At 47.1% G+C, this 16,577-nt stretch overlaps 1 protein-coding gene across 1 annotated transcript in view; it reads left to right on the forward strand.

The window, feature by feature from the left end:
• Positions 1-4,466: 4,466 nt before the first annotated feature.
• The window catches only part of RAB37 (RAB37, member RAS oncogene family), a 70,780-nt gene continuing 58,669 nt past the window's right edge, over positions 4,467-16,577 (forward strand). Inside the window, exon 1 of the mRNA XM_065896613.1 lies at positions 4,467-4,538. Within this exon, the coding sequence (XP_065752685.1) occupies positions 4,467-4,538 (72 nt within the window). The remainder of the gene's footprint in view (positions 4,539-16,577) is intronic.

Consider the following 16,577-nt stretch of genomic DNA (forward strand, 5'->3'; position numbering starts at 1 on the left):
GCCACGTCCAACCGGAAGAATTCAGGAAAGGTCAAAAGGAGAGAGGAGATACCAGTCCTACCAACCTCCCAGAATCCTTCTCGCTGGAATCCATCTCAGCTGAGTGATGCACGCACCACCAGGAAGGACCCTGATTCAGAGTGATTGGCCAGAGACAACCCAGAAACTAACCCCATTACCATTAGGCTTCCCTGGTGGCGCAGTGGTCGAGAGTCCGCCTGCCGATGCAGGGGCCACGGGTTCGTGTCCCGGTCCGGGAAGATCCCACATGCCGCGGAGCGGCTGGGTCCATGAGCCATGGCCGCTGAGCCTGTGCGTCCGGAGCCTGTGCTCCACAACGGGAGAGGCCACAACAGTGAGAGGCCCGCGTACCGCAAAAAAAAAAAAAAAAAAAAGTAAAGGGATGGAGGGCTTCCCTGGTGGCTCAGTGGTTGGGTATCCGCCTGCCAATGCAGGGGGCACGGGTTCGAGCCCTGGTCCGGGAAGTTCCCACAAGCCGTGGAGCAGTGAGGCCCATGAGCCACAGCTACTGGGCCTGCTGCGCTCTAGAGCCTGCAAGCCACAGCTACGGAAGCCCGCGTGCCTAAAGCCCATGCTCTGCAACGAGAGAAGCCACCGCAGTGAGAGGCCCGCGCACCACAGCAAAGAGTGGCCCCTGCTCACCACAACTGGAGAGAGCCTGTGCACGGCAATGAAGACCCACTGCAGCCAAATACTTGAGGCCAAAACTGATAGAACTGAAAGGAGAAAAAGACGAACCCACAATTATAGTAGGAGGTTTCAAAACCTTCTGTCGGTAACTGATAGATCTAGCATGCAGAAAATCAATAAGGATAGAGTTGACTTGAAAAGCACTATCAGTCAACTTGATCTGATTGATATATTTTTAAACATCTTTATTGGAGTATAATTGCTTTACGATGGTGTGTTAGTTTCTGCTGTATAACAAAGTGAATCAGCTATACATATACATATATCCCCATATCTCCTCCCTCTTGCTTCTCCCTCCCACCCTCCCTATCCCACCCCTCTAGGTGGTCACAAAGCACCCAGCTGATCTCCCTGTGCTGTGTGGCTGCTTCCCACTAGCTCTCTATTTTACATTTGGTAATGTATATATGTCCATGCCTCTCTCTCACTTCATCCCAGCTTACCCTTCCCCCTCCCCGTGTCCTCAAGTCCGATCTGATTGATTTTTATAGAATACTCCATCCAACAACAAAATACATATTCTTCTCAAGATCACCTGGAATGGTCAGCAAGATAGATCATAAAACACACCTTAACAACTTTAAAAGAAATCATAAAGTTTGAAATTCTAAATTAATAGTATTAGTTATTTGAACATAAATAGCCCTAGAATAAAGAAAATCAATTTATCATCCTATCACATTTTAATGGACACAGTCCCTAAAGAATATCAATTTTTCTTTACTTATATTGTTTGCTCAACAATACACTTTCTGGGGCTTCCCTGGTGGCGCAGTGGTTGGGAGTCCGCCTGCTGATGCAGGGGACGCAGGTTCGTGCCCCGGTCTGGGAAGATCTCACATGCCGCAGAGTGGCTGGGGCTTTGAGCCATGGCCGCTGAGTCTGCGCGTCTGGAGCCTGTGCTCCGCAACGGGAGGGGCCACAACAGTGAGAGGCCCGCGTACCGCCAAAAAAAAAAAAAAAAAAAAATACACTTTCTGATATCCTCTGCCTGGCTAACACCTACTTATGCTTAATCCAAACTTAAAGATTAAAAACTTTAATATGGTACAATAAAAGCATAAGCAAAGTTAATCATTAGAAAATAATCCACAGAAAATAATGAAATATTTATGACATAAAAGATTAATGTCGGGCTTCCCTGGTGGCGCAGTGGTTGAGAGTCCGCCTGCCGATGCAGGGGACACGGGTTCGTGCCCCGGTACGGGAGGATCCCGCATGCCGTGGAGCGGCTGGGCCCGTGAGCCATGGCCGCTGAGCCTGCGCGTCCGGAGCCTGTGCTCCGCAACGGGAGAGGCCGCAGCAGTGAGAGGCCTAAGTACAGCAAAAAAAAAAAAAAAAAAAAAAAAAAAAAAAAAGATTAATGTCCTTAATATATAAAGAGATTTTAAAATCAATATAAAAAAATGAGCACATTTATTCTTGACTCTTAATCCATTCTCTACACAATAGCCAGAGTAGTATCTTTAAAGCTCAAATCTGACCACGTCACTTCCCTATTTAAAGTCCTTCCATGGTTTGAATTGCTTAGAATAAAGTCCAAAACCTGGCCCACAGATACGGTCCTTACCTCTCTAGACTTGTCTCCCATCATTTTTCTCCCCTCCTTTTCTGGACTCCAGCCAGACCGGCTTTTGTTTTTTCAGCTCCTGACCACCGTGAAGTTTTTTCACATGCTGATCAATGTGCCTAGAGACACACCACCACTTCCTTCACCTGACAGATGCCCACTCTTCCTCTAGATCTCAGCTTAAACATCATTTCTCAGGGAAGTCTTCCATCATCAACTCCAGATCAGTTCAGATCCTCCATTATGTGCTCTTCATAAGCCTTGAGCAAACAGATGAAATCATGTTTATGAACCTTCAGCACTCAGAACCAGACCCCAAGAAGTGGTGACCCTTCCCAGGAATGTAAAGTTCAGGGCTAAGCAGCTGTTGGCTTCTGGAACCTTCTTAACTACAGTAGTCATGGATGGTGAGGAAGCTCAGGGAAAAGTTATGATGAGAGTTTCTTTTAAGCTGTTGACCCTTAAATTTTTTTTGAATAGACAACTTTGAAAACATAACGAAATCTATGAGACTTCTCTCCATAAAAATCCACATAAGCAAAACTTTTCATAACATTGTTCCATCAAACAATGTTTCACCGTTCACCTCAAGTCCATCTGTTCACCTCAGGTTAAGAACCCCAACCACAGGACTACTGAGAACCTCATACATACAAACACAGTTTCCCTGGCTTTGTTCATTTAACTAATACTTATTGAGTATCTATAGTATAGAGTTTCCAGTAATACTAACACCTGGTAAGTGAAAGTTATTTTACAGTTTAAAAAGAAAGTAAGATGTTCACATAATTGTCTTCTTTACTCCTCACAAAAACCCAATGAGGTAGGTACACATAGCTCTACCTATTTTACAGATGAGAAAATGTTAGCGATCCCACAGAACTTAAGTGATTTGGTTAAAGTGACCCAGCCAGAAAAGGAATTGAAGCCCAGAAGTAAATGCACCCTTTTAAACTTAGGCCTGGCCCTTTCCCTCCATATTAATATTGACTCTAGAGGCCAGTGGTGATAGGACTTGTGTCTAATGAGGTAGCTGCCTGCTGAATGCCAAGGTCATCCTATTAGGAAAACCTCTGAGACCACAGTCTCAGCTCCCAGTTCCCATGGTGGTCATCTTCATGCTCACCTTTCCTGGTGGTAACACAACTCTGCAAATTGGTGGTCCCAGCAGCAGGACTCTCCTGGTGTTTAGGGGAGGTAGACAGAGCTCCCATCCCCTTGCCCAGAGAGCACAACGGCTAACATTTTTTTGAGTTCCTAATATACGTCAGGCACCGTACTAGGCTCTTTACATAAATAAACTCATTAAATCCTCAGAACAACACCATGGTGGAGGTACTCTTATTATTTCCATTTTGTGGACACTTAGGGGAGGTTAAGTAACTTGCCCAAGGTTACACAACTTATAATTTTCAGAGCCATGATTTGAACTCTGGAGTCTGTGCTCTTAACCAAACAACACTTCTGCCTTTCCCAAGACAATTGTTCTTAACTTTGGGGGGGTATATGCATCCTAGAGAGTGTAATTTAAGCTCTGGACCCTCCCTCTAGGAAAATGCAGTTAAGCAAGATTTTGAAAAATATTTCAGAAACGTCAGGGACCCCTCTGGGTGATCATCTGTCGACCTCATATCATACATACTGGAGGGAACTGTCCAGAGACCAAAAGAGAAGGGGCTCCAGCGCCGCAGGGCTTTGCCTCTGCAACCGCGGGAGGAGAGTTGAGCGGCGTGGTGTGACGGGCATGCTCGGTCACTAAGAATCAGGGACGGTGAGCTCCCGGGACCGCAATACCCTGAGAACGCAGCTGGGTCGCTGAGGCTCCGGAATCCGGTAGCTGAATGAGATACGCACGGGTCACCGGCTAGACTGAAATCTTGCGTCCCTCCCAGCATCCTGGAGTCACGAGACAGGGGACTAGGACAGAACTCTGGTCCCAGGCGCGCAGGGACTGTATCGCTGTTCCTGGTGCTGAAACGCCGCGGTTGCCGAGGGCAGCAGCCGCCTGCTCTCAGGGTACCGCGCCGCAGCGGCTGCGGGAGCTGTCCAGTGCTGAACCGGATGCGGCCCGGTCCGCGGGGCTTAGACCCGAGCCGGCTGCACCCCGCAGAGCCCGGACAGAGCTTCTGGGAGCACTGACTGCAGAGCTCTGGGAGAGTGGGGAGCAGCGGGCTCCAAGCCAGGCATGGATCTGCAGAGACTCGACTCCTACCAGGGGGGAGCTGCCCCTGACTTCCATGAGCACGTCCTGTATAAGGTAAGGATCTCTAGTCCCCCGCCCCCATCTCAATCCTGGGAGAGGGCGCCGTCACCAGTTCTCTCCGTTCCCCTCGCTTTGCTTTGGAACTTAAAGAGAAACTAGCCTGTATCTGTGAGCCTAGAGAACGCTTTCTGCGTGATCCTGTTTGCTGCTCAAAACAGATGCTTGAACGTGGGGGAGGGGCCGCCCCCAGTGGTTCAGAAGATCAGGAGCTTGGCTCATGCATTTAAATCACCTGTGTCCCTTTCTCACTCACTCTTCCTGCCTCTCAGCCCTGTGAACCTCGAGCACCTTTGCCCTCCGTTAACCCTTGTGGGAGGCTACATTTGTCCTCCCACCCTTACCTCACAAGCTCCGGACCCGGTAAGTCTGGTAGCTACGATCAAATATCTGAATTCCTGGCCAACGTGGCTGACATTAAACATAGAAATGATCTGTAGCAGGAATAAACTGTTGTTTTCAACCCAGATTCCCTTGTGCCTCCAGAAAGCTGCCCTCCAGCCATGACTCACTCATAACCTCCTGAAAGTGTTTGCTTATTTCATCGCTCAAGCTCATCCCTCGCTTCCCTCATTCAAGTTTTTTTAGACAACTAAGTTACCAGTAACATAACTAGATTATAGCTAAATTATCAAAAACGTCCTCTTGAAGTGATTGTTGGGGAAAAGTAGCAGCTCCTCTCTAGGCAACACTTATGGATCCAACACCCATCACCCTGAAGCATCAGAACCTTATATTTGCCATAAGAAGTCGTTATTGTACCTCATCCCTTTCTCTGCCCTCCTCATTCAGCCCTTATATTTCCCACTTTGCTAATACCGGTTTATCTATTGGTCCCCTGAAAGGCTGTACATGGTCCTATAAGTGGAGATGTTTTAAAATCAAAGTATCCCTCTGAAAATTCCATGAACGTAAGCTTCGAGGTCATCTCATCCACTTTGGTCCCCTATTATACAGTTGACATTTGAGGAAACTCAAATCCGGAGAGGCAAAGTGACTTGTTCAAGAAAACAAGGCCAGGGATTATGATTCAAAGCCTAATATTCCTTTCCTTCTACAAGTTTGGTCCATAGACCAGCAGCATTGGCATTACCTCACAGCTTGTTAGAAATGTGAAATCTCAAGCTCCACCCCAGACCTGCTGAATCTGAATCTGTGTTTTAACACGATCCCTGGAAAATAAATACGCACATTAAAGTTTCAGAAACACAGCCGTGTGCCACACTGGCTATTTCTGACACAAATTGCAGAAAACCAACTACTAAGGGAAGTGGGCTATAGATTTGAAGAGCCCAGTGACTTCTCCCTCCAGGTCCCTAAGCCCCTAGGGTATAGAGAAGGAGAAAAGTGTGTAACTTCCCCAGTCAGGAAGTTTAAAAACCACTACAGTTTGAAGTAAACTAGAATAAGATCTGTGTTCTTTGAGGTGGTGAATCTAGCCTCAGTAGAAAAGGCATGCAAACAAAAGGGAACATAATTACAAATCAATTACAAAAGCATCCTGGTGACTAGATACATGGGTCTCTTCAAGTTTAAACCATCTTATAAAGATATAAATATTCATTTTAAAAGCTTTAAGATTTGGTGGTCAAAGATTTTAAATTATTGATCAAGTGTGGTCTTTCCCACCTCAATTACCCACGCATGAAATGCAGGATGTAGCCCATGAGAACTTTCACTTCCTTTGGGTTTATTGATTACCAAATTGGAAGAGAGCCTTTTCCTACGAGTCCCAGTATATTTGAAGACAGGTGTCTACTCACCACTAGTAAATACTCGATATCTTCAGCTTGGTTGTAAGCATCCCGAGAGCAGAAGCTGGCCTTAAACCTTCTGTGATGCTCAACAAAGTAACATATATGTGGAGCAATTTTCCTTTTCCTATAATACTGGTCACCTCGTCCTAATATTATTTTATTTTTGTACATGACTTTTTATTATGATACGCTTAGAAACCTTTTTGTAAAGGGGCAAGGTATCAACATATTTGTATTTTTTTAATTAATTTATTTTGTTTATTTATTTTTGGCTGTGTTGGGTCTTCGTCGCTGCACGCAGGCTTTCTCTAGTTGTGGCGAGCGGGGGCTACTCTTTGCTGCGGTGCGTGGGCTTCTCATTGTGGTGGCTTCTCTTGTTGTGGAGCACGTGCTCTAGGTGCGCGGGCTTCAGTAGTCGTGGCGGGCGGGCTTCAGTAGCTGTGGCTCATGGGCTCTAGAGCACAGGCTCAGTAGTTGTGGCGCACGGCCCCAGATGCTCCACGGCACGTGGGATCTTCCCGGACCAGAGCTCGAACCCGTGTCCCCTGAATTGGCAAACAGATTCTCAACCACTCTGCCACCAGGGAAGCCCCTGGAGGGGACATTAGTCTTAAGGTCAAACATTCCTCATGGGTCATGTATACATTATAATGCTTACTGTATACATTTCACTTGATAAAGCTAATTACATCGCATTATTTGTGAATATCCAAATTTTAAAAAGTCTTAAAATTAAAATGGCAGTGTGATACAACCAGCATATAATATTGGTCCCCACAGAGTCTGATGCCTTATTCCTTGTTTTCCTTCTTTCTTTTATCTTCCCACTGAATCAAAGCCTCAAGTTACCTAGATTTCCATCTGATAGTCTGATTAAATTAATTGAAACTCAGATTTGAATTAATGATAGATCAATAATCTTACTAATTTTCCCAAAACTATAAAAGATCTCCAGTTGACAGAGTAAGAAATGATGATTTTCCTGGCATAACTCCAGGCATTCTTCTTAATCCATAAAATGGCAGGCATGTCCTTCTCCTTCCTTCCATATATATCGAGTAAACCTGCTAACGTTGGAGGGTCTTCTGCAGAGGCGGGGGGTGGCCGTGGCTCACCGTGAGGGCAAGGACACCGGCAGCAGAAGTTCTGGACATATTTGTATTATTTTTAAATGTGCTGTGTAATAGAGTCCAGGGAATCCTGGTGATTAATTAGAACATATTGACCATGGGAGGTAGGGCTCCCCTCCAACATTAGTTGCTAGGAAGGATTTTTTAATTAAACATTTTATTGAAGTATAACAAACACAAGAAAAGCCCAAATCATATGTGTATACCCTGATGGGGTATAACCTGATGGGTTATCACAAAGAGAGCCGCTCTGTGTAACCGCTATTAAAATAAAGGTAGACCCTTACCAGCTTCCCAGAAACCACACCCCACATACCCCCTTCCACACACACTTCCTATTCTCCTCCCCAGAGGTCACCTTTATAGAGGAGGAAGTGTTGTTTAATGTTTTGACAGGGCTATCAGATTTTATGTAGGATCGTCTTAGAAACCTGCCAGAAAAGAGGTATTGCTGTATGATGGAAAGAAACCCCAGGCTTGGAATCAGACCTTGATGTGACTTTGAATGGCATCTGTGAGCCTTTCTTTTCTTATCTATAAAATAGGAATAGTAATACCTGGCTTATTGGGGTTTTTTGAGTGAAAATGTTAGATAACATAATGTAATTTCTTTCTTTCTTTCTTTCTTTCTTGGGTGTATAGGAAACATTCAATAAATGGTTGTTATTAGGACACACATCTTGAGCTCCAGCACAACTTCAATAGGTGTCACATTGGGTCTCACCCAAAATAATGAAGCTTTGTGAGAAGAGCAGCAACTTCATATGCAGAAACACACACATATTTCACAGGCACGATCCCATGGGATTAAGCTCACACACCCACCTACACAAAAATCATGACTGTGTGAACTTGCAACCCTGAGTTCCTACGTTGAATAGCTCTTTTCTCTGGGAGGTGAGATATGGGGTGCAATGAAAAAATTCACTTATCTGGAAAACACACACCAAGTATCATCAACCTTGGAAGACACTTGCACTTTAGCTCATCCGGAGAGGTGGAGGCTGACCCAAATGAGCCTGAGTAACTCTTAGAATATCCTCTGAGTGTGGGCTGGAAGCTGGGAACTGTCTGGAAACACTGAGTCCATCCATGACATGCTTGGAGTTTTTAAATAGAGTCGCTGATGTTCTCACCAATCTGAATATTTGATGCAACTAAATAATTTAAAACATGTGAACAAGCTTGCTGCTCTTTCCCTTAGAGTACTCCCAGCCCTCTTTCGCTGCCAGTACAATCTCATGAGCCATCGAAGGCAATGATGTGAGTTAGGGGCTCAGAAACACTCCGTGGTGGGTTCTTGCTGTGTCAGGCCCTGACTGTGAATTCTGAGCAAATGAAGTACAGAATGGGGGCAGCTTTTGCCCCAGATGCTAGTGAATCAGGACAAAGTGAGTTCAGTAGCTCACTTCCTGGACTTCCCTGGCGGTCCAGTGGTTAAGACTTGGCGCTTTCACTGCAGGAGACACAGGTGCAATCCCTGGTCAGGGAACTAAGATCCCGCAGGCCACGTGGTGCAGGCCCCCACCCCGCAAAAAAAAAAAAAAAAAAAAAAAGGAGCTCACTTCCTAACTCATCCTCCCCAGTGCTGTGATGAACACCCTCAGGCTAATCTTGTTCCAAGAGGAGCAAATAATTACTAAGTTAAAGTCAGTCTCTTCTATCAAAACTCAGAAAAACCAGCAACCAGGGGGCATAAAGGCGTGGATGGTCCATCCATTCATCCAGGGCTTGGGCCTCACTGGAAAAAAAATGGAATCATTAGAGAGATAAGGATGAAAGTTCTCTGTCCTACAAGGATTCCCATGTCCTCTAACTCTGCTCCAACACCTCTTCTAGGTGAGTGGAAAAGGTAAGCAGGTCACCTCCACTCCTCGCCCACCTCTCTTGTGCTTGTGTTTCATGTCCCTCTTCTACGGCTCATCTTGTATGTCTACCTCTTTCAATAGTCCACGTGCCTCATCTAGTCATTCAGCAAACATGTACTGAGCATTTTCAAAGGATAAGAAACTATGCTGAGCGTTATAAAGAACACACACACACACACACACACACACGCACGCACACGCACACCCCAAAAAAGTAGTTCCCACCTTCAGTAAGCTCATGACCTGTAAAACATGCACACAGGGCTTCCCTGGTGGCGCAGTGGTTGAGAGTCTGCCTGCCGATGCAGGGGACACGAGTTCGTGCCCCGGTCCGGGAAGATCCCACATGCCGCGGAGCGGCTGGGCCCGTGAGCCATGGCCGCTGAGCCTGCGTGTCTGGAGCCTGTGTTCCGCGATGGGAGAGGGCCCGCGTACCGCAAAAAAAAAAAAACATGCACACAAATTGCTATAATACTGTATAGAGTCTCAGATGGGCCCTGATAAAGGTACAAGAAGATACAGTGAGATAACTCAGAAAGAAATGGTCACTTCTGACCCCAATTTGAGGCCTCTCTCTCATGGCCTCTGCTTGAGACTTAATATCTAAAAAAGGCAAAGTTCCATACACCAGCCAGCCTCCCTCCCACAAGGCTGTCACCCACTGATCCTAGAGAAGGGTCTGGGTTCAATGGTATTGTTATTCCTTGCCAGGAGATTTTACCACAGAAGGACAAATCAACCAGCAAGAGGCCATACCAGCTATTCTATCTCCCTCTACCATTCTTTATCCCTCAAGAGCACTTTTCTTCCATTAAACAATGTTGATGAGGGACTTCCCTGGTGGTCCAGGTGCTAAGACTCTGCGCTCCCGATGCAGGGAGCCTGGGTTCGATCCCTGGTCAAGGAACTAGATCCCACATGCTGCAACTAAGAGTTCGCATGCCACAACTAAAAGATCCCTCATGTTGCAAGGAAGATGGAAGATCCTACGTGCCACAACTAAGACCCAGCGCGGCCAAATAATTAAATAAATATTTTTTTAAAAACAATGTTAATGAAACACAAATTTGTGGTCAAAGAATCCGATTCCACAGAAAATCCATGCCCTGTAGGTGAAGAGATTTTAGTCTCAAAGTGAGTTCATCAATACTTCAATACCATAATACCTCAATAAAGTGGTTTATTTTCTAAAAAAGGAAAAAGAGAGAGAAAAGAAGAAGAAGAGGAGGCGAGGAGGAGGAGATGCAGGAGGAAGAAGCAAAAGAAAAAAATATACAGGGTTTCCCTGGTGGCACAGTGGTTAAGAATCCACCTGCCGATGCAGGGGACACGGGTTCGTGCCCCGGTCCGGGAAGATCCCACATGCCGCGGAGCGGCTGGGCCAGTGAGCCACAGCTGCTGAGCCTGTGCTCTAGAGCCCATGAGCCACAACTACTGAAGCCTGCGGACCTAGAGACCATGCTCCGCAACAAGAGAAGCCACCACAAGAAGCCCGTGTACTGCAACAAAGAGTAGCCCCCGCTCGCCGCAACTAGAGAAAGCCCACGCGCAGCAACAAAGACCCAATGCAGCCAAAAATAAATAAATAAATAAGAAATTTTATTTTTTTTTTAAAAAAGTTTTTAATTTTTTTTTAAAAGAAAGAAATATATAAAAGGAAAGTGTGAGAAGACTAGATCCAATTCTTGCCAGATTTCTATCTTCAGCTCGGGAACAAACAAGAAAGCCAAGAAAGGTTAGCTGCTCCACTCCCTGTAGAATATTTCCATTTGCTTGTTTTCCTCTCTTGCCTGCTCTGGAGACTTTCGGATAAACAAATGTGTATGTTACATCATTAACAATCTCTGACCATCTGGGACTCCTTTGGCTAATTCATCAGTCCCGCCCAGATCCCAGCCAGCCAGCTAGCATGGGGAGTGATGCCGGCTGGTTCTCCTGCATAACCTTAGCAGGAAATGACCGTGACTCTGTCCAATGTCTCAAAGGCATTTTCCAAACTCTCAGGCTTCCCTCTCCAAGCACTCTTCCCTCTAATTTAGAGCTCCTGGGACCCTTTGTGAAGAAACTTCTGAAACTCACTAGTGTTGCTATGCTAATGTTTCCCTTGTGAGGTGTTCTGGGAAAGGGCTACGCCTTCCTTCATCTTCAGGGCAGGAAATCCAGCTTTGCTGGAAGTAAACAGCCAGAGGTGAGCATCAGGTTAGGGAATTGTGGAAATGGACGTTTGAAGTGGCTCTAAGTTTATCCCGGCATGCTCCTTGTTTCTATCCTCCTCTCTCAGGCAAGAGAAACAATCCTTGGAGATTCCAAGTGAGAATGGAGATCACAGCTCCTTTGCTACCTAGCAGAGCTCAGGCAATGTACCTCCCCAGACGGAACAGCCCTGGACCATCCTCCCATCTGCCAAGCAGAGGAGGTTTTCTGGGGACAAATGAGAGAACTCCAACACAGCAGCAGACAACAGATCTGTGAATCTTAACCCCTGATTGCACCCATCAAAGCCTCCCCGACCTCACGCTGCTCACAAAGTTAGCAAGGTCCTAAGCAGTGCAGTGAAAATAATAGAACTGTTGAAACAAGCAGAACTCAAAATTCCCCAGCAAATGACTCTTACTTCCCTGACCTTGATGCCAAAGTCTGCTCCCTCCCTTCTTGTTTGCATTTCTGCGTATTAGCGGACAGTTTTTACCCATCAACATAAGGGTGTATTTTTAATAATTTGTGCTTATGTAAATGCCATAGGTGGTATGCTTTCAGGTGTCTTGAACCAAGTTGTGTTTAAGCTCCTATTTCCTTTTGCTTTCTAGTCCTCTGCCCACTGCTGCCAACAGCACACACACACTCCTCTCACAAGCTATAGGCAGGGCCAGTGATGAGGCGTTCTTATTCTTTGTCTCTTCTTTGGTTGTTACGAGCCTTTTAAAGGCAAAGCAAGAACTTTCCCTTTTCTTCCTCCCTCTGCCATTTGAGTTTTGCATCCACATCTCTGCTGGCAACTGTGCTTTTTAAAAAGCGGCTCTGCCCTCTATCAGAGTGATACCCCCAGGGGACAGTCAGGAATTGGCAACTACTTCTTCCAGCCCCTCCCAACTTCACATGGAGAAGCCACTTAACCTCTGCGAGGGAATGAAGCTGCTGGTACGGGCTCAGCACAGAAGAGGCAGAGACCCCATCCAGCTCCTCAGGACCCCCCTCCCTCTGTGGGAGCAGTGCCAAACCTTCTCCGTGCCCAGATTCTTCCCTCTTCTCTGGTCCCCTTCCCAGGTTTCATTAGGCTATGAACTAAGTATTAAAATCGTCTACACTATAGTCTAGAGGGGCCCAGTAAGACTAACAATTGTTAATAATAAATGATAAAAATAAAGACAAATGGTTCATTTGTGGAGCATTATAGTTTACAAAAAACTATAATGCAAATGCTATGACACTTTACTCTTACCCCATGCTTTTTCCAGTAGCTGTTATTATTAATTCCATGTTATAAATAAGGAAATGAAAGCCAGATGGAAAAAAAAATAGTTACTTGCTCGAGGTTCACAGCAGGTAGGCGTTATGGGAATTCAAACAATAACAGCAGAGCCTTACATAGCACGTATGTGCCAGGCACCGTGCCCAGCACTTTATATCCTTCAGTCCTACAACAACCCTATTTTTTTTTTAATGAATGTATTTATTTATTTTTGTCTGCGTTGGGTCTTCGTTGCTGTGCTGTGCGTGGCTTTCTCTAGTTGCGGCGAGCAGGGGCTACTCTTCGTTGCAGTGCATGGGCTTCTCGTCACGGTGGCTTCTTTTGTTGCAGAGCACGGGCTCTAGGCACACGGGCTTCAGTAGTTGTGGCACACGGGCTCAGTAGTTGTGGCGCACGGGCTTAGTTGCTCCGCGGCATGTGGGATCTTCCCGGACCAGGGATCGAACCTGTGTCCCCTGCATTGGCAGGTGGGTTCTTAACCACGGAGCCACCAGGGAAGTCCCAACAACCCTATTTTAATCTCATTTTACAGATGAGTAGACTGAGGCACATAGACGTTAAGAAACTTACCTAAGGTCACCCAGCTAATAAGTGGCAGAGCCCAGATTCAAACCCCAGCAAGCTGGAAATGCAAAGAGGTAGAGTCAGGAGAGGGCAAAGGGTTTCTCCAAGGGGCTCACAGATTGTCATCCCTTTATGGTGTCCCCAACTCTGCAGGATCAGAGATGAGTTTTGTTCACTCAGTCAAGGGTGGAGCCATCTCAAAAAGCATTAAAAATAGAAGCCAAAAAATGCAAAATAAAGCAAAAAAAAGAGTGGAACCATATCTCCAGGCAGGCTTGTGTTCATCAAAACTGAGGTATTGTCCTAGACGCCAAGCCACATTATAATCAGGGGATGGTTTGCTAAGCTTGAAATTCAGAAAAAAAAAGAGAGAGAGAGAGAGATTTGGAGACCTCAGATGTTTAAAGATATCAGGCTGATATGGTTTGACGGCTGGCTACACTACAAGGACAGCCTCAATCTACAACCCCCTCTGCCCCTCCGACCCTCGGGTCCTCTCCACACTGACCTCTGCCTCCCTTGACTGTGTTTAACTGTGACTTAGGGCAGGTAGGCATTCTATTCTCCCCAGATACCCAGTTTCCAACACTCCTATAGGGACCACTTGCCTTTGAGTTTGAGAATGCCCTGGACTTGACCTGGTGATGGGGAGAGAAGAAGGTGGGGGAGGGATGCTTCCCCCAGCTGTCATCCCACCACTGCCTCCATCTCGCTCAGGGCCCATGTCAGGGCCTTAGGGATATGGGTTTCAGGGGAGAGACCACGAAAGAGAAAAAAGGTGATTGCAGTCATTTCCTTATATCCCACCACTGCCCCATTCCACATGCCCCCCTTGAAACTGGATATTTCTGGTTGAGAATCTTGAGAATCAGCAAATGTCTGCCGGATGCCATGTGTCCCTGAGGGTCCAGGCACAAGACCCATTCCCCACCCCAAGGAGCTGAGTCTGGCAGGCTGGGTGGCTTAGCCGGCTGGCACAGAGGACTCAGGCCATATCTGACTGTAGCCCATGTTGACACATGGACATCAGTGCCCGTGAAGACTTCTCAAAAGTCAGAGACCTCTCGTCTCACATGGTGGGAAGCAGGGGACCAGGTCAGATACTTGCAGCTCTCTCAGGCTGCCACATTCTGGATCCTGATTCAGCCACTGATCCGAAAGGCTGTAAACTCCACAGCCCCAGGAAAGGGCCCCATCTCTGAAGGCCAGAATGGCTCTGGGCACCCAAGACAGGGATCCCTTCAAATCCACATCCAAAAAAGGAAGGTGTTTGTTCTGTGAAGTGCCCAGAGCAAAGATCCGTGGCCCAAGCATGGCAGAGTCAGATTCAGAGAAACAAAGCTGGTACCCCTCCCTCAGCGTCTCTAAAGATCTGAGCCAAAAAAACATCCAAATTCAACAATGCCAGGGCCCTTTTTTGTTTATTTTTTTACTTATTTGCGGTACGCGGGCCTCTCACTGTTGTGGCCTCTCCCGCTGCGGAGCACAGGCTCCGGACGCGCAGGCTCAGCGGCCATGGCTCACGGGCCCAGCCGCTCCGCGGCACGTGGGATCTTCCCAGACCGGGGCACGAACCCGCGTCCCCTGCATCGGCAGGCGGACTCTCAACCACTGCGCCACCAGGGAAGCCCCAGGGCCCTTTCTTGATTTGGATGATTTTATTTATTTTTCTTTTCTGATTGTTCTATCTGCAGCTTACACTACTGTGTTGGATGAAAGTGACACAAGTGGCAAAAAAAAAAAAAAAGGCCAGGGCCCTGACCCCTTAGGATGACAAGTTGATGTATGAAGAGAGGCTTTAGAAAGACAGAAGTGAGGGGCCAGGTGAGCTCTGGGGTCACGCCCTCCAAGACCTTCACTCTGCCCTGTCTATGCCTGAAAAGCCAGGTCTCCCCCAGACGTCACGGACACCACAAACGCATGAGAAGGCCACACAGAGTAGTCCCGGACCCCCTCTTGTCCTGTCCACTTTCTTCCCATCTACACCCTGCTCTGTTCACCCCTGTCCTGTCCACCAACTATCCTGCCCACTCCCTGCCCTGTCTGCCACCTGCTCCATCCAACACTTGCTGTTTTCACTGATTTTCTTAGAGCAGGAGGCAGCTCATTAGCGATACAAGAGAACTGGGCTCGGGGTGTTGTCCTGGCTCTGCATCAGCTGACTGACCCGCCCTGGTCATTCCATTCCATTCAGAAGCCCTTTGCACGTAAGTTGTCACATTTGATTTCCACAGCACGAAGCGTAAGCCGCACAGACGTTATTACTGCCTGTGAAAGGGGAGCTCTGTGGTCAGGACCCTTTTGATTGCCAGTGACAGAACCAACTCAAACCATCTTAAGCCAAAACGATAATTCACTGGCGAGCCTGGGGATGCTGCTGACATCCGGCTCGGTTGGATCTGGGGACTCAGACAATGGCACCAGCAGCCTCGCTCTCTCTGTCCCTCAACATTCTTCCCTCTGGTTCAGCTTTAATTACAACTTCCTCCTGGGGTCACATGGTTGCCAGCAGCTCCAGGGTCACATCCTCACAGCTCCCTGTTTCAACTAAAGTCCTAGATCTAATGCTCATTGGGCTGAGATGGGTCACGTGTCCACCCCGAAGGTGGAGTCCGTCCTGCCCATTCCCTGTCAGTGGAGGGTGGAAGAGAGCAATTTCCAAGGAAAATGGGGGTGATGTAAGCTGTGGGCTCGCCATGCAATGACAGATGTCCCTATGGCAATCCCAGAGGAGGTTGGGTAACAGTGTCTTTTAAATGTTTTAGTGAGAAGTGATTGACAAAGAAATGAACTGAACTTGCCACTCTCCCATCGAAATCGGGCTAGTTGTGTCCCGCTCACGGTGTCACTTAAGACTGACTGATCCAACTTAGTTTCTTAGTAACCAGACCCAGGAAAGGAACTGACGTCACCCTATAAAGGGATTGGTTTACTGGGGCTGTGGAGCCAGACCTCACCCTGAGGCTGGGAGTAGATTTTCCTATGGAGGAAGATGACCCGACTTTCCACTTTCAATCACCCAGGGAGGAGGCAGATTGGGGTGGGGGAAGGGGGGCGGGGATGAGGATGCAGGAGGTGAAGCTCAGGCTGGAATGAAGGAAAGTTCTTCCTCTTCATTTTGGGATGAGAGTCAGATGGTGTGAAGATGCCTGGACTGGACGCAGGAAGGCAGACGAGAAGTGAGACAGAAGCCCGCCCAACAAGGCAAGTGGCATGAGTGTGTAGCCTGGGCCCTACATTTGGAAGGG

This window comes from Phocoena phocoena, chromosome 19 (genome assembly GCF_963924675.1).
Source record: "Phocoena phocoena chromosome 19, mPhoPho1.1, whole genome shotgun sequence".
NCBI classification, from domain to species: domain Eukaryota; kingdom Metazoa; phylum Chordata; class Mammalia; order Artiodactyla; family Phocoenidae; genus Phocoena; species Phocoena phocoena.